Source organism: Antechinus flavipes, chromosome 2 (assembly GCF_016432865.1).
Source record: "Antechinus flavipes isolate AdamAnt ecotype Samford, QLD, Australia chromosome 2, AdamAnt_v2, whole genome shotgun sequence".
In the NCBI taxonomy this organism is placed as follows: domain Eukaryota; kingdom Metazoa; phylum Chordata; class Mammalia; order Dasyuromorphia; family Dasyuridae; genus Antechinus; species Antechinus flavipes.
Window position 1 is genome coordinate 439,437,781 of NC_067399.1, and position 20,478 is coordinate 439,458,258.

The 20,478-nt window shown below is 44.1% G+C and overlaps 2 protein-coding genes across 4 annotated transcripts in view; one reads left to right on the plus strand and one right to left on the minus strand.

Moving 5' to 3' along the window:
- The first annotated feature begins 415 nt into the window (after positions 1-415).
- On the plus strand, positions 416-9,290 carry TP53INP2 (tumor protein p53 inducible nuclear protein 2). Of its 3 annotated transcripts, none has more exons than XM_051979168.1 (4): positions 416-944; positions 3,834-4,027; positions 4,731-4,902; positions 5,929-9,290. In XM_051979168.1, the coding sequence occupies exons 2-4, from the start codon at positions 3,898-3,900 to the stop codon at positions 6,176-6,178; spliced, it is 552 nt and encodes a 183-aa protein (XP_051835128.1). In that variant the 5' UTR covers positions 416-944; positions 3,834-3,897; the 3' UTR covers positions 6,179-9,290. The 3 variants fall into 3 exon arrangements, with proteins under 3 accessions (XP_051835128.1, XP_051835126.1, XP_051835127.1); XM_051979166.1 differs by having other exon boundaries at positions 658-944; positions 4,638-4,902; XM_051979167.1 differs by lacking the exon at positions 416-944 and adding an exon at positions 1,751-2,013 and having other exon boundaries at positions 4,638-4,902.
- A 1,068-nt stretch (positions 9,291-10,358) lies between these two features.
- Positions 10,359-20,478, minus strand: part of NCOA6 (nuclear receptor coactivator 6) — a 70,702-nt gene continuing 60,582 nt past the window's right edge. The window contains 4 exon segments of the mRNA XM_051979164.1: positions 10,359-10,949; positions 13,650-13,798; positions 15,368-15,404; positions 19,109-19,177. Coding sequence (XP_051835124.1) covers positions 10,903-10,949; positions 13,650-13,798; positions 15,368-15,404; positions 19,109-19,177 — 302 coding nt within the window. The 3' untranslated portion in view covers positions 10,359-10,902.

The window sequence follows — 20,478 nt, forward strand, 5'->3', positions numbered from 1 at the left end:
CCCATATCCTAAAGTCCTAGAACCTCTGAAGGCCACTAAACTTTAAATGAATCGAGATGGTTCAAATGTGGCCTCTTCTCCAGGGCTCTTACACAGGAGTTTTCTCCAGGGGCTCTGAATTTAGGCCTCTCTATTCTTTGGCCCTCTGTGCCTTCCTGACGTCCCCCGGGTTTCCCAGGGACCCTCAGGAAGAATCTCATTCATCCTTGAGGATCAGCAAGGGGTCCTTTCATACAGAGCAATCTCCCCTAGAGCTCCTAAGACCCAGGAGACCAGTATTACCGGATCTCTCCTTTCACCTCCCCCTTCTCCAGGGGACAGGGGCGGGGTTGGATAAAGAATGTAGGGGGACGGAAGGGAATTGAGGAGGCAACAACCCGACCCGGTGCCCAAGGTGGGGAGGGTAAGAAGGGGAGCGTGGGGCTAAAGGATAGGCTGGGCCCACCCAAGTGGGTCAAGGATTGACCCACTGGGCTGGCTCAGGACTAAAGGAGGTTGGTCGGAAACTCAAAGTGTTATTATGCCCTGTTGTGGCTGGATCCCCGGGATGGGGGTAGGGGATCCGAGCAGGGGGAGGACACACAATTCTTGATTGGCCTTGAGCCGCCCGGGCCGTGACGTGAGGGCGGGCGGGCGGGCCCCTTTGTGACGTCACAATCAGCTGTTTGAGCGTTCCAATTTGTGCCGTGAGCCCCGGCGGATCTGCTGCCAATACACCAACCCCCGCCGGGAGCGCTGGAAGCAAAGCCCGCATCCCCGCAAACAGCCAGCCCCGGAGCCGGCCCCCAGCAATGTTGCTGGACCTCTAAGGAGCCTCCTGCTTCAGGACACTCGGCCACAGCCGGCTTCCTTTCCCTTTTCCCGTCGCCTGCTCCCCAGCTCCGGTCCGGCCAACTCCGCGCTCGCTGCCCCGGGACGTGGCCGGCGACTGGAAGCAGCCCCAGGTCAGTGCATTCCGGACTGGGCCTCTCTCTGCAGCTCTGAGCCGGGACGACCTGAGCGCTGTCAGAGGCGCGACGTGGTGGGGGGCTCGGGGCTATTTTTGTGTCTGCTCAGGGACGCGCACCGCTCGGGACTTTAGGGGGCCGCTTGTGGCTCTCCGACTCCCGGCTCCCGGGAGACGGCGCGGAGGTTGGGGTGGGAAGAACAGCCCTTGGAGGTGGAAAATGGTGAGGAAGGGGGCTTGCGGCTCTGCGCCGGACGGGAGGCTGCTCGGGGGACCGGGCTTTCTGGAGAGGGAGGACGCCCCTGAAGCTACGCAGACGCTACTGCGGAGGGGACGGAGAGGTTGGAGAAAGCGCAAGGGCTCCCACATCGCGGCTTCTAGGCCTGGATGCAAACCCTGCCTCTTCTGAGTGCCGCGACCCCAGGGCTGCGGAGCTGGGCTGGCCCGAGACCGCTAGCCCCTTCGTCCCGCGGGGTTACCCTCCCTCCTCAGCTAGAGATCCGGCTTCACTCCTGGGCCTTTGTCTCTTGGCTTCGCCGCTTCACCAACCGCAGGAGCCCAGAGCCACACTGCCCTCTGCCCATTGGCTCCCGGGGGTTGTCCGCTGCGGTTACGTCATCATATTTGCATATGACATTGAATCGTCACCAAGGCCGGCTCCTCCCCGCCACCCTCTACTCCCCCAACTCTGGCTGTCCTCTGGTGACCCGGCTGGGTTGGAACTGGATAGAGAGGCCTGATGGGGCGAGGCTGTGGCTGGCCGGGAGGGGCCGGGAGGGATGTGGGGGGGCCGATAGGGTTGGTCTTGGGACCCTGGCTAGGAAGGGCCCGTTAGCGACCGAGGCTTGACATCTGGGTTTGGTGGGTCTCCCTGGGGCCATCCAGAGCAAGTCATGATTGACATGCATTAGGCTTTAAAACTCCCGGGAAAGAGCTTTCTGGGAGCGCAGAAGCACGCGCAGGGACTCCGGCAGTGGGAAGGGTGATGCCGGTGCCGCTTCCTCTCAGCCTGCCCAGCTCTGGCTCTCACGCCCTGGGAATGAGGCAAGGGAGGCATCAGGAGGCAGGTAATACAATCCCGGAGCTCATGACCTCTGGGGCGGCCTCGCCTGTCCGGGGTCCAGTTGGAGCTGGGGAGGTTTGTCTTCCTTTCTCCGTTGGCCTGTTTCCTTTCCTGCTTCTCTCCTTGTCCTTGAAGAGGGAGCCACGTTGGGCGGGCAAGCCGAGAACAAGGCCGTTATCCTTCTGGAGGGCTAAGGATGCAGGGCTGCTCATGGCCAGTGTGCCTGCTGCTCGGCCTGCCCATCCATCCAACTGGATGCAATATAGGAAGCCTTGAATTTGGGGTCAGATTTCCCAGATTCCATGCCAGGCTAAGCTAAATGGGTTGTTGGGCAAAAAAATTTCCCCTCTCCAACCCTCAAGGTTCCCAATCTATAAAATGGGGACAATAGACTATCTCCTTCACCAGGTGGATGTGGGTGAGCGCCCACAAAGCACTAGAAATGCAAGGACTATCGTGATGATAATGATCCCCTTTCCTGTGAAAGCAATTGCACTTGGAGACCAGGCAAGAATTTGGTTGGAGGACAGGCCTAGCTTTTCAGAGCTGAGATTCTGGGGTCCCATTCTTAGCTGCACCACTGACTCACTGGGAGCCACGGTGTCTATTTTGGGCACCTCTTGCAATGACTAAAGGGATTTGTTCTCCCAAGGGCTATTTGGGGAAGTCAAAAACAAGGAAATGGTGTGGCTAGGAGGAACCTGCTTGGGTTCTGATGCTCCCACGAAAGTGGTGGGATCCAGGTGTGTAAGGATCCCAGTTCTTGACAATTGTGTGAAATACTTAAGTTCATGAACCAAATCTGTCTCAGTCTTCAGCTAGGTCACAATATCCTAGGAAGTCAAAGCTAAAGGAGACCTTAGAGACCATAACATTACAAATGGGAATGCTTTGTCTAAGGTCAAACAATTAGTATCATAATTGGAACTGAGGTTTCCTGTCTCCAAACTCAGTGCTCTTTTCCATCTACCACACAGCCCCTTGGACCTCAGAGCTGACTCTCTGTGGTGCCAAATCCCTTTCTTAGGCAGAGCTTTCCCTGTAATCAACTTTTTTTTTTTTTTTTTTTGGAAGTGGAAGTGGCATAGGGAATGCAAGATGAGGAACTCCCTGTACTGACATCAGAAATTCTTCAGCAACTTATTTGCCTGGGGAACTGACTGACTTGCTTAAGATCATATAATCAGTGTCAGAAGTAGAAAGTGAGCTTGGGTTTTCATGACTGTATGGCTGGATTATCTATCCACTGAACAGGCTGCTCTCAGTCTCCTAAGACAGAATCCTGTTTAGACTATTTTAGGAATGGGGATACAGGATGCACTGGGTAGAAAAACTAAGTGACTGGTTGCTCAATTTCAGGCCTGGAATATGTGGACCCAAGGCTCTGAGTTGTCTTAGCAAATAGATGAGAAAATGTATTTAGTTTGCTGTCCTTGGGGGAGAATAAGAGGTCTGGGGAGGGGGTGGTAGGAGGAAGATACTCAGTACTTGTGGGAATGACTGCCTCCCTGGGCCCATGCTTTGTGCCCAAGGATTCCTCTCTGTTGCAGGAAACCTTGCTCAGCTTTTGGTAGAGGGGAGATGAATTTCTCCCCTGTCTTCCTCCTACTCCCTCGAGTTTCCCTTTCTTACATGTGTTAAAGGCTTATTTTCTATACCCCTTTCTCAAAATCTATCCCCTGGGATCTAGAACATTTCCACTTCCTATGTCAGGTATGGGAAGCATCCCTGCATGGACACAAGGATCTTCTCTCTCCCAGCCTGACTACGAGATGTGGGAGCAGGAACCAGGATCTGACTGATTTTTAGCTTCCTTGTCCTCAGGTCTCTGTAAGGCTACTGAAGCTGGGCCTTCCACTGCTACCTCCCCTACCCCGCCTAGTGCACGATGTTCCAGCGACTCACCAGCCTCTTCTTTAGCACCAGCCCACCATCTGAGGAGCCTCCCTCCCCCAAAGCCTTCATCTGCCCTGAGAATGAGGAAGAAGTGGATGGCTGGCTTATTATTGACCTGCCTGGTAAGTGGCTGGAGAAGACTTTGAGTGGCTGACTGCCCCAGCCTGTTCCACTTCAGAGTCTACACACGGGTCTCTGGACTCAAGAGAGCTGGGTTGGGAGGAGGGCTAGAATTCCTGGGTCCTCACACCCCCCATATTGGGAAGGGATGATGGCTAGGCGATATTCCAAATTCCTTTTCCAGGCTCATTTGAAGGTATTCAGGGAAAATGGAGTTTGTGGAGGTCTAAGAGAGTGACTTCTATTGCAGGGAGTAGGGGGAATACCTCTGCTTAGCCTAGAGGACTGGGCACTGGCTTGAGAGATCCTAAGTATCCAGAGGGTTCCCTAGGCCTCTGACCAGGAGGGGTTTGCTGGTCCCTTCCCCCAAGGGCAGCAGCTGCTTCTAAAGGAGTTGCTTGTTGCTCTAGTCCTAGAGGGGTAGGAGCGAGCCTGTCCTTAGGGAGAAAAGAAGAATTAACCAGAGATGGGTGCCAGCTGGGGGAAAAGGCTCTTCTGATGCCAGTGGGCTTTGGGTCTGACTAATTATTCCCCTTTCTCTTCCCTACCCTACCATGTGTCCCTGTATGTGTGGTGCCCTGCCCCTGCTGCCGCTCCCCTCCCTCCCCCCAGATAGTTTTGCTGCCCCACCAAGTCCCAAAGCAGCCCCCCCCTGCTTGCTGGATGAGAGCTGGTTTGTTACCCCTCCCGCCTGTTTCACTGCAGAGGGGCCTGAGCTGGGGCCTGCCCACCTGGAGAGCAGCCCCTTGGAGGACCTGCTCATCGAGCACCCCAGTATGTCTGTCTATGTCACTGGCAGTACCATCGTCCTGGAGCCTGGACCCGACCGGAGCCTGACCCCTCCCCGGAGCCCACCTCCAGCCAGAGCTGGCCACCGGTGAGCCAGGGACGGGATAGGGAAGGAAGAGTATAGACCGAGACTAGGGTAAGGGGCAGGGCAAAGGGGGGCTGGGCGACCTGAACACCGATGGAAAAGGCAGCTGGTGGGGGCAGCCCTCCCCCAGAGTGCCCGCCCAGGCCGAGCCGGAAGCCGTCTGGAAGTGCTCCCTGGAAGTGCTCTCTGTGCTGGTCCGAGCACCAAGGGCGCCACTCTGAGGTTGGGTCACTTAGGTTTTCAAACAGACATGTAGAGCTAGACAAGGGGCTTCCTGTGTGTTCATGTAGAGGGAAGGAGGAGTTCCCAATGGCATTTCGGTTCTGGAGCTATGGTCATAGTCAGAATCATCCCTGTCCCTGGGAGATTGTGGTTGTGAGTGAAAAAATGAGGTATCGAGCTAGGATGTACTGGGGTCTTTTGAAAAATCCCGTGTGAGGTAGGGCCAGGAAAGGCCAAGGATAATAGATTCCCTGGCGGCAAGGAAGGCTCTTTGGGGTGAAGATAAATAACTTAAGCCAAGGGTTAACCCTTTTTTTTGGGGGGGGGGGGAGGTGATGACAGGAACCTACACATTTTTTTAAAAGATATTCACAGAGAATTCCTGGCCTAAGAAGGACCCTGGTCCTTGAGTGAGTCCAACTTGAGAAGAGAAAGGGGAATAATGAGTCAGACCCAAAGCCCACTGGCGTCAGAACTTGAGGGGAGGAAGGGACTGTTCCTGAATACTATAGCCAGAGAGGAGCACAGGAAGGCTGGAAGAATCTAAGTCATCCTTTTTGGGGGAGGAGGGACTCAGGGGACTATGCTCTTTAAAGAGAGGGCACTTTCATGTTAGATGAGTTGTGTAGGGTAGATTGGAGTAGGGAAGTTAGCTGGCCAAGAGTCCCAGCAGGAGAGGAAGCCAGCCTGGCAGTGGAAAGGGCCGAAATTCGAGGTCAGGCAGGATGGGGAGTTTGGGGGTTGTGGGCAGGGGAAGGGCCTCCTCCAAGCCCGTTCTGAGCCTCCTATGTGCCTCCTCTCCCCAAGGGAGGTCGTGCAATCCCGACGGGATCCAGGCCCCAGGCACCACACAGCCTCGATGCCCCCTCGGACGGCGGTGCTGGAAAAGGCCAGTCAGGCCCGGTGGGTGCAACGGGCGCGCCAGAAGGCTGACCGGCAGAGGCTGAGCCCCAAGGTGGTCCAGCGGCAGAACCGTATTCGAGAGCGCCATCCCCGCCGGTCTAAGCACCAGGGCAGCTTTCTCCACCAGCCGTGCCAGCGCCAGTTCAATTACTGACGCCCTTGAGGTCGCCTGTCTGCCCATTCTGGGCTGCTCCACTCTACACTGCTCTCAAATAAACCTCTCACCAGCCTCCCTCCCCCTCCCCACACACTACCCTCCCCCACTTCTTCTCACCAGCCTGCTCCTGCCACTTGTTCTGGACCCAAGTGGTGACCCCTACATGCTCCATGGACTTGTTGGCCAAAGCCCCTATGCCCCAAGAAGAGGAGAGGTGTTGCTAGCCATCCCCGCGGGGACAACGCCTCCCTCTGGTCATTCCCTTGTCCCAGATCCCCAGCCCCTTACTTCGGACGTCCGCATCCGAACCCTTTTCCTCCCACTCCTTATCTCAGAACCCTGTCTTGTAAATTCTGATCCCCTTCTTCATCCCCAACCTTAATCCTCTTGTTTCCCTCTACATCTAACTCCACCTACACACATACAAAACACTAGTTCCATCACGAGACTGTCTCTCCCTAAGCTCCCTACTAGGAAAACTGTCCAGCGAGTGACCCAAGTGTGACTTTTCTAAACCTCCTTGACAAATCTTGGCAACTAGGTTGCAATGCCCCAAGGCCCGTTTCTATTGTCTGTGTCTGTACAGACTCCTTAGAGCTGGCCTAGGCCTCTGAAGGTAAAGTATGTTGGAGAGGGCTGTGAGATGTGAAACTTGAAAGTGAAAGAACAGAGGGATTTAGACAGGGACAGAAAGCCAGAGACAGACTTGAGAATGACAAATGACTGAAGGGAAGTAGCTCTGGAGGAGGGAACCCCTGAGCACAGGAAAGCTGGATTTTTACTAGATGAGAGGGATCCTGGCTCAGAAGGCTGCTTTGGTGTATTTAGGTGGTTTCCTCCATCTGATCCCATCATAGACCATGGCCAGAAAGGACTTCTGGTCCAGCTGACTCCTCTCGCTCATCCTGCTCTACGGCACTGGAGTCTGGGGGATCCAGGTGAGCTTGTGAAACCTAGTCCAGCAGTTTTCCTGGGGGTTAGAGGCTCTCTAGGAACTGGGTTGAGGGCAATGAAAAGGATAACTTCTTATCTCAGCCTGAAGGCTCTAATGACAGGCTACCCAATTTCCTGCCTCAACACCAGAGTTCTGTGCTTTAGATTATACATGTCTCACCCACTCTAGAGTTAGAAATAAATCTCTGCACCAGGATGGACAGGTCTTCTGGAAGGTTCGCAGCTTTCCAGTATTGACTATTGTTTAGATCCAGGCCTTGGAAGAAGGGCAGAGAAGCACCTCCTCTGGCCCTTTCACTGCCCACCCATTCTGAGGTTATCTCATCTCTAGGGAACTGGAGCTATTAGTATCAATCTTTACCGGAGTTTCCTACCTTTGTTTTGTTTTTTTCCTTGAGGTGTGTGGGAGAGGGAGACAAGGTCCCAAAACTATAGCCAGCCTGGGACTTAAGTAGTTGCCCCTTTTGACGCTGTGGGCTGTGAATTCTGGGCTTAGATACCAGCAACTATCCCCTTGCAATGCCCTGAATAGCCCCATCAGTTTCTAGATTATTTTTTCTTGTCTCTTTATCTTGATTTATTTCTTAAGCTAGTTCTGTATCTTGAAACTTTCAAGCATCTTTCCTCTACTGCCGGTCATTCTGCCCACATGCTCCTTTTTCTCATTTCTTGGCCCTGGCTCTATAGCCAGAGAACAAGGCTAGCTTCCTGAGTCCAGGTGCCAATAGCTTAATTAGCTATGTGGGCAGAGGCTCCCAGCCCCAAGGAACAAACTCAATTATTTTTAAAAATTAAAATGAGACATTTTAAAAAGACTTTCAGCTTGCTTAGAAGCCAGTGATTAAGATTACATCCTGTCCCTTCTAAGGTTCTTTCAACCTTCTTGCAAGTCTTTCTCTCCAAATCCCCACTTCAGTCACACCCAGATATGCTGAAATGTTCCAAGTTCCCATCTTCCCTGTTGCAATTCTGGGGAGCTGCTTATTGGGGACTGGAGTGAAGGATGTCTGGAGAGCAGGAGCCTACCATCCTAAACCTTGCTTGCCTGTTTATGCCTCCTTTCCCCTCAAGGCTCCTTCAAGTCTTTGTAACCAAGGATCAACACAACCTTATGACTTTTTTTTTTTTTTTTTAACCATCCCATTGAAACTGTAGCATCTGAGTGTGGCGATATTTTACGTCTATAGATTTTTAAGACCTGACACCACTCCGTCCCCCATTTGTTCGACTACAGAGCCACCAGATCTTCTCATGCTATATGGACTGTGTATGTGCCTTTCACCCTTAGCATGGTTCAGGGTTTTTCAAACCACAGAACTTGAACAAATTAAGGAACCAGGATTCACGAAGTCCTATGCAACCTAAGACAGGGAGTCAGTCTGCAGTGACAACTGTTTCAGAGACATTGGGGAAATGACCAGTTTGTGAGGAGTATTAGTTAGACATTAGTATAACCAGCACTTCAACAAAATTGTGTGTGCGTGTGTGTGTGTCTTGGGGGAAGATGCCCATCTTTTTGTCCTAATGGTGTTTCTAAAAAGTGCGCTGTTCACGAGGACAGCATCACTCTTTCCCTACTGAGTCTCAAGAGCATGAACCTGCCCTTCTCTTGCCCCAAGTATCACTTCCTGGCCCCCTGCTCCCCTCTCTTCTCACAAGAGGGCCACTGTGTGTGTGTTTCTGCAGTGTGACCGGTTTTAAGCATATATGTGCAATGAGGAACCCACCAATCGGCCCCTTAGACAGAGCGCCTCCTCTCCTCTCTCAGAGGGCATCACTGCCCCCCCAGGTGCTCCAGATCTCGATTGCCTTACTAAATCCACATGGCTTTGAACTAGGGGGCTTAATGCAGACAAACCACCCACTTTCTGATACCTATGACTGTAGCCCTGCTGCCTGGTTCCAAACAAAGCTAGCAAGCTGCGTCTCTGTCATATGCTGAGCCCAGATTCTAGGAGGAACCTACCTTAGGATGTTTAAAATGTGTGTTGGTGGACTCAAAGATGCAACCACCTTGACTCAGTCGTGGTGTGTGTGTGTGTGTATGTGTGTGCGTGTAACAGGACTTGTGAGTGTTAGACTGTAATGCTATTCCTCTGTGGGGGAAAAAATTAATATAAAGGAAAACACAAGAAATAAAAATCTATTTAAAGGATATACTGAAGTTGAATTATCTTGGTTTAGAACATGCCAGAGATTCCATGCTTATGAGGCACTGAGTAGGAAAAGTGATACGTTACAGGCTCACGCTGGGACAAAGCCATATTTCTAGTCCCATTTTGCTCCCTGATAAGTGACAATGTCAGGGATGAGTCAGTGCTATTCTGCCCTATCATTCCTATCTGGGGCTGTTCTATATGTAGTATGAACCTGAGAGTCAAGATCCATAAGCAGAAGGTAATAAGAGCATAGAAACATGGCACTATTTTTGAGATGAGGTACAAGCCCTACTTACAAAGCCCCATTGGGCCTTCAAATGTGGCTCAGATTACCCTCAAGGAAGATACTGATCAGGAGACTCTCTGAATAATGACCATCAAATGCCAGAAAGGACCACAAATGAAATGGCCTATTGACCTAATGGGAAAGATAAGGCCTGAATGTGAAGACTCAAGGACAGAGCAAGGGAAACCAATGCATCTCTCTCTTGGTCGGCCAAGGGCTCCTAAGAACCATGTGCACTCACATCTTCAGGCCTCAAATCTCCTTTTACTTCATCTGGGGGAGACAGGATAATAGCTAACATATATGTAGTGTCTACTACGTCCCAGGAACTAGGATAAGTGTTTTACAACTATCTTGTTTGATTCTCACAATCACCTTGGGAAGTAGATATTATTCCCATTCTACAGATGGACAAACTGAGGCAAAGATGTGAATTGATTTGCCCAGGCTTTCACAGTTGTCCAAGAACACCTAAGGACCTCTGGACAGAATGACTGATGCTCAGCATCTTCAATGAATAATAGTTTCCTTCTGTACCCAAGGCGATAGATTTAGAACTAGAGGGCATCTCCAGGATTCCTTAGTCCTGCATTTGCAGTCAGGAGCTGATTTTGTTTTCTGTTTAGCCTCTGGTAAGTCTGACTTCATCTCCCTGGGCCTGTTTCCTTATTGGTAAAATGAGGGAATTAAGACTAGCTGGTCTCTGAATTTTCATTTTACAGATGAGAAAACCTTGCCTTTTCCTTTGGAGGATGCATCACTGTTGCTAATAATGTCCTTGATGGTCTAAAACAATGACATTTTATTTAGAGCATTTGGAATTCCACATTATACAAACCCTTAGATTCTCTTTATTCACTGGTCCGTTTTTCTACAACAAATATGTCTGAAATCATCTATAATAAAATTATTTACAACATTTCCAAAGGAGAGGGATTATTTCTGTCCCCAATACAGCTATTCACAGAGTACTTCCACTGCACAAAACATCACCAGCTACCTAAGAATGGCCACTGTGTCTGCTAATTTGCTTAGGAAACATGAGAAATCTAAACATTTACAACAGTAGGTTGTCATTTCTGACACGAGACAACTATTCTTTTTGGAAAACTTGAACTTCATCTTGCCACAACAAATGGTTCATCGACCCTGCCTCTCTTGCTGTTCATTAATGAAGAGGCCACGTGGTTTGAGAGAGAGGCAGCATTATTAAAATGATTAACTGTACAGAAATTGTTGTTTGTTTTTAAAAATCACAGCTCAAAATTGTTCTTTTGAAAAATTTCACACACATTTACAAGTCTCAAGTTGCCTGAAGTGATTTACTTGGATTTCCTTCGTTTAGACTGCATCACGCTGGCTGCAGGCTCTGTGAAGAAGAAAGGAAAAACAGGTAGTTTAGGACATCTACTCCCTGACTCCTTTTTTCTACTAATCTTTGGCAAGCTCTACAGTGATAAATCTCCCTCAACGGGAATCCCATGAGAGCTAGAGCTGAGCTACAAAGAAGGGTCTCCTCGGGATATGTCATTATACCACAATTCTCAGGGGTCAAACACTGGTCAAATAGTAAGCAATAGGATCAGAGATTAGGTAAAAAGCACTGCTTAGGTGTTAGGATAAAAAGATTCTGAAAAAACGATAGTTTCTCTCTTTGTGGGGGCTACATGCATACCCATAAAGATAAAATAAGCAGAATGTAAGATGGAGGCAAAGAAGGAGAATCTAGATAGATTGCTCCAGGAAAATCTGGAGAGGCCACCATTTCTGTTGACTGGGATTGTAATGATAGGGAGCAAAAAGGGCAAAGAAATGCCAGCGGTGAATGGGAGGAGGTGTCCTCTTCACCTGTTGGTGTTTCTGAGGCAGTGCCTGAGGAAGCACACACCTACACCTAGAAGCACAATTCTTTTCTGAGCTCTTCTCAAGCTCCCAAGGATTTTCCAGTTGGCTGAATGGCCTACCTACAGAATGGTAAAAAGCCCTAAAAGGAACAATTGTAGCACAGACAGCATCCTTGTTACCATCTCTACAGAGTTAACTGAGGGATGCCTGTTTCCAAACTCCATGGGAGCGTGGTGCCAGCCCTACTCCTCTTACCTAGGTAATGCCTGAAGGGAGCCCAACATTAGTTCTTTTGTAAAATTCTGAATTTAAACACCAAATAAAACATGCATTTCCACATACAAAGTAGAAACAAAAAGTACTGTACATGAAACTGCTAGTGTCTATTATGTACAGCTTTCCTTTTTAAAATATATAATAAATTCAATATGTAACTTTCAAAACTATCCTGCTTGTCTGTGATTCTTGCCTCTTCTGTACATTTAAAAAAAATATTTCAATGACCAATTTTTTTTTTTTGCTGCTTTTCTTTTTCTTGCCTACTGTATTCCTAGTTTCCCTACTTCTACCTCCATAATCCCCAAAGTGAAAAAGAAAAAAAAGGAAAAAGCAACACCTTTCTAATCAATAATAATACATACACTGTATAGCAGTTTCTGCTACAGACTACTTTGGATCACACTCTCCTATAAGGCACACTAATGTGTTGCTTTTCCTTATACTTCTGGATTTTTTGATGGATCAGATGAGCAAAGATTAAGTCTCAACAACTCAAATACAGCTTCCATTGTTGGCCATTTCCAATATCTATTTCTCTTCTGGTTTTAAAGGCATCTAAAGCAGACACAGCCCAGAGACTTCAAGCACGTGACTGAAGGCTAACAATGAGAAAGGAAAAAGGGAAAGGTATTTTAGAACCTTTCTGTCCACAATCTAGATTCTGTTCTTTGGAATAATGAGTTGTGTTCTTCCGATATGATTTCTGCTGAAAAGATAATTTTAAGTGAGAAAGGAAATTTCCAGACACCTAGCAATTTCTTAAAGCTCCTTCTTTCCTGCCTGAAATACATCTGTCAATGATATTCTACTCTTAACTAGGGTCTGTGCTACAAAGAATTTTCTATCTCCTCAGTCTCAAGTAGCTACATCACATATTCAGGGAAGATGAAAATGGCAGTTGGAGAAAGGAGGTAGGATTAGGTCTTAAACGTCTGAGCCTCCCCCCTCCCTTCAATGTCTTACCTGTGGCCATCAGTTTTTATTTTTTTTTATTATAAAGTCAACAGCTAGAGAACATGCCCCGATGCACGCCACATAAGCCATCTCCTCTCAGGAACCATGCTATGGGGAGGCCACAGGTTCAGGTTTACAGTGAACTGAAATCATAGAAACCAAGCCTACCTAGGTCTACCCAATTCCCTGGTGTCAGAGGCTAGTGCCCCTAAGTAACATTCCTAACTATCTGAGAGCTACCCAGATTGGTAAAAACCAGACTGAACAAAGGCAGAGCTGCAAACACAGGGTATATGCTTTGGTGAGGGAATTCTCCTGGATTCTATGCTTGCTTGTGGAAGTGTTCAGACCCAGTGAAGCACACTGATGAGCTATAATGCCTTTGTTAAGTCTGGATTGGCTTTAATGAGGCTGAATCTTTCAGTAAGTTAAGAAAGCTCATGGAATGGCAGCTCTTGCTTCTCAGAGGTGCTCACTTGATTCACACATGGTTTTCTTCATATCATTTTCTAAACTAGAATCCCTTTCATCTACCTGAATTCTGCAGATATCCTGTCTATCCTACAAACATTACCTAAATATAAGCTATTTCTGAAACCTTCAAGTTGGAAATGATCTTTCCTTCCTTGACTTTACTATTTTGCTTACATTGCTCTTAAACACTAACAAAGACTAATATGCATTATCAGTATTTGGGCTTGTGTCCAACGTAATGCACAATGTAAGCACAATGAGGTTAAGGACCAAGCTTTATTTATCCACCCAACTATAAACAGTGCTCTTGTTCTCTCTCTACTTCCATTCATCTGCACTAGTTTCTATAAATAGCAGAGTATGGTTTTGTCTACATCAAAACAATGGTGGAACTTCCAAATTCACTTCCCTTCCATTTCATCTTAGAGGTGCCTAACAGTCAAAGTACCTTGGTTGTAACGAGACTACTCTTTTTTCTGTTCTGCTCTCCTCTCTATAGGTACACAATAGGGCTCACCTTTTGAAGTGCTAGAAGCTGATGCTGGGCGGGAGGATCTCTTGCGCTGCCCATTCTCCCCACTCTCAGGAGCAGGGGTGGGCTCCTCGGCTCTCGAGTTTCTCCGGCTTGGAGTTTTAGACTTCTCCCCCGTCTCCTTGGGTTCATTACTAAAGGATGAAAGTACAGAATTTCTTGTGAGGGGCATATACTCAGGTACAGAATTAGGGAAGGGCACAATAATAAGAAGTTAGAAACAGAAGGCACGTACTGAGGAAGTAGTATGAAGTCCCAAAACAGGAACCATCTTGTATAGGAAGGATCAAGCAGCAGCTTTCAAAAGACAGGACTCTCAAAATTTAGAAAGGGGCACATGACCTCACAAGGAGTTGTCCTATTCATATTTCAGGGTCATTCCTAATAATCAGTCCCTTAGATAGAAACGATTCCATCTTATTAATCTTTCCAGTCTTGGAAATGCCCCGAAACTGCCTGTTCTCTGAATTAACCACTATTTATATGTCAAAAACTTGGCTCTTTCTATATTTAAATGTACATGCATATTATACTGTACATTTAAAACATCATCAAAAGGGGGACACAAGTGCTGAGCTATGAGGCTAACATGTTAACCTGTACACCAGTTACTTGGACATGAAGCATTCATGTTAATAGAATGAAGATTACAACCATAAATTTGCCCAGTGAGGAAGAATCCCTGAGCTTCCCATTAACTCATTAAAATGTCAACAGGAAACCAATGAGTATCTATATAAACGTAGACTTTTTCTAGCCAACACCATGCCCAGATAGAAGTCTTCCTTCACCTCTATCCAGTTGCTTCTTGTTTACATCTGCTTCATCATAACTGACAAAGCTATTATATGCTTTCTACTTAATTGCCTTGTTCCCATAAGGCTGCAGATTTTTTCCATCCTTTTGCTAGTCAATCACTACCAATGACTAGTGACAAATGAAATTCCTCTCTTCTCTTTCCTCTTTCAAAGATCCCCCATCTTCCTTCTAGTAGCATCATAACTAGGAACTGTTGATTCCTCTCTCCAGAGTCCTAAGATAATTCTAATTGTTAGTCCTAAGATCTAATTGTCTTTTAAATTGAGCTGTAATTTGTCTCTGTGCAACTTGCACCCAATATAACTTTCTGGAATAATAAATATCTAATTGAATTTTCACACGACAGCCTTGCATGACAGTGTTCAGACACTGAATAACCACATATCAGGGAGATTGTATAAAGATTATTCTTATAATGGGTACAAAGTTGGACTGGAGAGTTCTCAGGTTTTTTTCAAGCTATAAAAATCCTATGACTCTGTTTGCAAAAACTGAAAATGACATGATTGGATAAATAAGATATATTCCAAGGTTCTTTCTTCATTCTAATATTCAAGAAATCTATGACATGAAAAAGCTATCTTGCATTGGTGTAGATAACTGGTTTAACTGTATAATGTTATTCACTTCCAATGAAAGGAGATGAAGTCCAGATTCTTGCTTATATGAGAAGCAGATAGGCATACTTAACATAAATAATAAAACAGCAATCAACAGGCTTTATTAGAAGAAACTATAGCTTTGGGAGCTAAAGTTAATTTGGAGGGAAAAAACAGGCAAATGAAGTTAAGAAAAAGGACAAAGAGAAGTCATTTATAACCTGAGAAAGCTGACATCTTCCAAACAGGCTTATATTCCTGCTGCATTTGCAGGAACTATCTTACCTTTGATTGGAGACTAGAGCAGCATTTGCTTCCAGTTCTGCAAAAAATGTAAAAAGAGACTAAGAAGACATTCTTTCAAGAAGCTGTTGGGACATGGCCTCAACCCAAAATACAGATGTCTGAAGTCTTCCTGCCCAAGGATAAATGGCAGATAGTAGAGGGTCATGGCTACTATTGAGACTGCAGTATGAATGGGGACTATATGAAACCTAGTCTATTTTTTCCTGTAAACAAGAGTTGAAAAGATTAATATCTCCCAATAAACTTTGGATGGAAAATGCCATACACATTCAGCGAGAGAATTGTGGAAACTGACCGTGTACGGAGGCATACTATTTTCACCTTTTCTTTTTTTTTCCTTTTCTCATGGTTTTCCCTTTTTGTTCTGATTTTTCTTTTCCAACATGATTCATATGGAAATATGTTAAAATGAATAGACATATAATTTATATCAGATTGCTTGCTGGTGTGGAGAGAGGGGGGTGAGAGAGGGAGGGAAAAAAATTTGGAGCTCACAATCTTACAAAAATGAAAGTTGAAAAAACACCATCTTTTCAGAACAGAAACGAGTGCAAGGGATAATGTTGTAAAAAAATTACCCTGGCATGGATTCTGTCAATATAAAGTTATTATTAAATAAAAACAAAACAAAACAAAACAAAAAAAACCACCATCTTTACAAGTAATTGGAAAAATGATACACTATTAAAAACAATTTAAAAAAATCAATACCATTTGACATTAAGGTAACTAAAACTAAATTTTCATTTTTAAGTATATCTATTAAGCTCCAAATTACCCCCAATGCCAGTACTCAAGTGCTACCTAAGAATTATTCACTTTAATGTTTTTATACTTTAGGACTAAATTAAGTACCTTTTAATTATGACTATCAATGAACACTGTATAAGACTGAGGACTGGTTTGGGGGATATGGGATGCATACAGGGTTCTGGGTAATGTTTCTACCTCTCCCTGATTGTGTCTGCCATCTTGTGGTCATTTAAGAAAGTCAGCTGGGCTGGAAACAGTTCTTGCTGAAAAATATTTCTCAGAGAAATATAACTTCATTAGAAGACTTGACAAGAGATCACTTACATCAAAAAAGATTGCTGAATTAAAAACTAATTTTCGTTTCTTTCTTTCTTTTGTTCTTTTTACTGTTAACTGCGAACATTTTTTATCTGTTTATATTAACATGACATTGTCAAGTAATGTTATAAAAATCCTGACCAGCATCTCCTCATTTAGGGTTTCATACTTTATAGTATAAAATTAAGATTCATCAATTCATTTATTAATTGTTTCATATTTCTATATTTTACTTTTACAACGAGCCTCAGCATAATAAGCATTAATTTATTGATTAAAAATTTTTTATGGGCAAGGACTAGTATTGTTTTCTTTTTTAAAGAAAAAAATTTAAACAATAGCCATTAATATAAACCAGCACACATATATACAAACAAGAGAAAAAGATCATACTGGAAACTGATTTATAGATTGAGAAGCTCACATAGGTCTGGGGTATGCTTCTATCTCTAAAACACTTCCTCTATTGAAATATTTAGCCCTCATTCCTCAAATGTGAGGTACTACACTGGACAGTAGCCCATCTTTCCAACTTTGTTTTATTACTTGTCCTCCTGCTTTTGATGCTCCAACCAAGTGGGACTACTTATTCCTCTTAGTCTATGCATTTATTCATAATATCATATATACTAAGGGGAGAAAGCCTTCCCATGCAATCTCTGCTAAAAATCTACCAATTTTAGAAGATCCAACCCGTCTCTATTAAGCCAAAATGTTATATTTCTCCCATGAATCTTCATAATATTTTCCAGTTTGTATTGTAGATGTGTATGCAATAACTTCTTATAAGATTTTAAGTTTCTTATCTTTGAATATTCCAATTCCATGTATAAGATCCTGCAAGAACTTAAATATCTGAGTTTAATTTAATTAATAATTTTCAAATGTAATTCAATCAACAAGTATTAATATTGAATGTTTACAGGCCCAGTGAATGGCAAGAAGGGAGATACAAAAATAAACATGATCCTTGTCCTAAAGGATTTGTTTGATAGAACAAATTTAGTTTGATAGAATCAAAGAAAAAGTAACTAAACATGAAAAAAACAATTACATACAAGTGCAAATATAAAAAATGGGTATGTTATGTATCAAGTGAATAATACAGGCACTAAGTGATTTAGGAATTCAGAAAAGAAAAAATGTTGTACTGGAATAGTTGGGTATAATCTCAAAGAGGAAAGCAGCTTATCTTTGAAAGACAGACAGTATTTTGATGGGCTGTAGAAATGCTCTAAGTACATGCCCAAGCATGCTTAGGAGAAAGTTTAAAGAACAATCTGGCTGGAGCAGAAAGTTCAGGAGGTTAAAGTCAGATTGTAGGAGGCCTTAAATACTACTCTGAGAATTGCTTCCTTATTCTACATTAATATGAAAAGCTACCAAATATTTATGGATGTTTTTTGCATGGGGAATGCCAAACGAAATGGAGAGAAATAAGCTAAGATGAACATTATTGTGATTACATAAAACATTTTTCCTTTTTCATCTTATATTTAAAAGTTTTAGGAATATTTTGCTGTACTGTGTACTAGGAATGAGACAAGATAAAAAAAAAAAAAAATAGTGTTTCCCAAGTTTGTTTTTCAAGCATTTAAAGCTTGTTAATCTTATCACAACCCTCAGTAAAAAAATAAAAAAATTTTAAAAAATTAAAAATTAAATAAAATTATACACACCATTCCCTCCCCCAAAATATCCATAGAATAAGCCTAGGATATGAACCTAGATCCTAAAAAACAACCATGTCCTATATTATCTGTCAGATCATCCTGGTTTCTTCTCTTTAATAATACTACTCCAGGACTATTTGTAGCATTCCAGGCCTAGAGGACAAACAAAAACCTATATAGATGTACCTGAAATGATTTTCATTTGCTGAGAACTACTTTACAATTTAATCAGAGATCAGCTATACAAGTCCTGACTTTAGTCATAACTAATGTGAGCATTATTTAATAGCATTTTCATTTTTTGTTCTACAATAGCTAGCAATTCCCCAAGGTTTCTGGGAATACTGGAATTATGGACCATAGATGAACAACAAAAGAATAAAAATTCTGATGGTTCACAGAACAGATTACTAGATTAGGAACAAGGACAGAAATGAATAATGGCCAAGAGAGGAGTTATGAAAAGTGATTGGATGTTCTGCATAAAGAATTAACAATCTGGTAGCAACGTGGAGCATGGATTAAAAATGGAAGACATTAAGCTGGATGAGAAACCCACTTGAATGAAAGTACCATAATCATGTGATTCAATCCTCAGTACAATCAGGAAGCTAGACTAGATAATCTCTGAGGTTTTCTTCTCTTAGAATCTATGACCTTGTGACTCAATTTAAAATTAAAGTGTCTTTTGTCAGTTAACTATTTAATTATTACTACAGAGGGAGAAGGCAAGAAGGCTGGAGAGTTGGAATGCAAGAACATAGTAAATCTCAAGCTTGTCCTCTCACAGCAAAGGTAGTTCCTAAAATGACATAAAATTTTTAATAGTTTCTTTCCTCGAATTGATAGTTTCCCCCAACAGGCTAAGAATGTATGCAAATAAAAGCAAGGAGATCCCCAATAAGAGGCCTACCTAAGTCTGCTTCCCTTCAGTCCATTCTAGCCCAAAGAGAAGCTTTTCCAAGGGATACTCTACCTGGTCTGTGTGTAGATCCCTGAGGTGGTACAGCTGGGATCTCCTTCTGGGCCAGATTTGGTGAAGGTACTAAAAGTGAGGAAAGTTAGGTGAGCTAATTTTCTCTTTCAAAACAAAATAAAAATGGAGTGTTGCAGTCTCTAGGTTGATCATGAAAAATACTTTTAAGCAGACTTTTTTTTATAGTCCTAAGTGAAATATGGAAGGAGATAGACCTGAATTTATAAATAAATTCCAATAAGTGCATCCTTACTGACTAGCAAAGATCAGCACCTGGAAGTGTATGTATCTATACATGTAAGAATTCCAGTTCCCCATCTCCCTAGAAGTCTTGTTCCTGGGTGCCAGCTTTTCAAAGGTATTTCAAAGCCATGAATGAAGGTCTTGGCAGGAAATCCAATCACTTTTGCAGGACTTATAGTCTATTACATACCTTTTGGCAATTAAGTAATATTTTATTCTACTTCTTAATGAGATTATAAGCTTCCTAAAGGCAAGGATTACCTCATATATTCCTCAGTATCCATCATAGCACCTAGCAGTGTTGGACATGAAACTAATTTGTACAAGTTTAATTAGACCAAAATTCTGAGATCATATAGCAAAATACAAAATTAAAAAATGAACTCAAAAACATAGATGTCCATCAGCAAATAGCATTAGAAAGAATTAGGACAGGCAGCCCTAGCTTCTCAGCAGGGGAGTTGTTACTATAAGATATAGATATTGGGAAATGCTTATCCCTATTCTTGGACCAGTTGTCAAAAATCACTAGCTGGAGGACAGGAGAAGGAGGTATACACATTAAGCATAGTGCCACCAATTCATCACCTCTTGTAGTTACAGGATCTCAAGAAGTGGGTCTGAAACACCAGTACAGAAGCATCAGTCCAGAGCTGTTTAAGAAGGGTAATTTGGCTTTGAAGCTGCAGTTCCAGGACTTTTATTTTAAATCATGTTCTATTGTATCAAGTTTTATTTCCTACTGGCTTGTTGTATAGTTCCCCAACACTCTTGTCCATATGATTGGAACCAAAGGGGACAAGTGTTTTCTTAAAAATAACTAAGTGATGATGTTGATGTCTGGAAAGACCCCACTAGTTGTGGTTGTCTATAGATTGTAGAAGTAGAGTAGGTGAAGGACTTGAATCAATTATAATCTTTCAAAGAACAGCCTGGAATGAGAAATTAACCCCAGACTAAGGGTTTTCTCCTGAGGCATTTCTTTTTCTCTAAGATAAGAGTATAATAAATAGCAAAGCCGAAGCTGCATTCAACAGTAAAAATTCTACAGCCATACATACAAGGCCCTTTATATTTTATCCTAATATATTTACTTGATATGATGGACTACAATGAACATTAAACAA

Excerpts from the sequence above, each read along its gene's own strand:
- TP53INP2 (XM_051979166.1), top strand. The coding sequence starts at position 3,898 with ATGTTCCAGCGACTCACCAGCCTCTTCTTTAGCACCAGCCCACCATCT. Across the intron at positions 4,028-4,637 it reads GCTTATTATTGACCTGCCTG|ATAGTTTTGCTGCCCCACCA; the intron begins GTAAGTGGCTGG and ends CCCTCCCCCCAG. Across the intron at positions 4,903-5,928 it reads CCAGCCAGAGCTGGCCACCG|GGAGGTCGTGCAATCCCGAC; the intron begins GTGAGCCAGGGA and ends CCTCTCCCCAAG.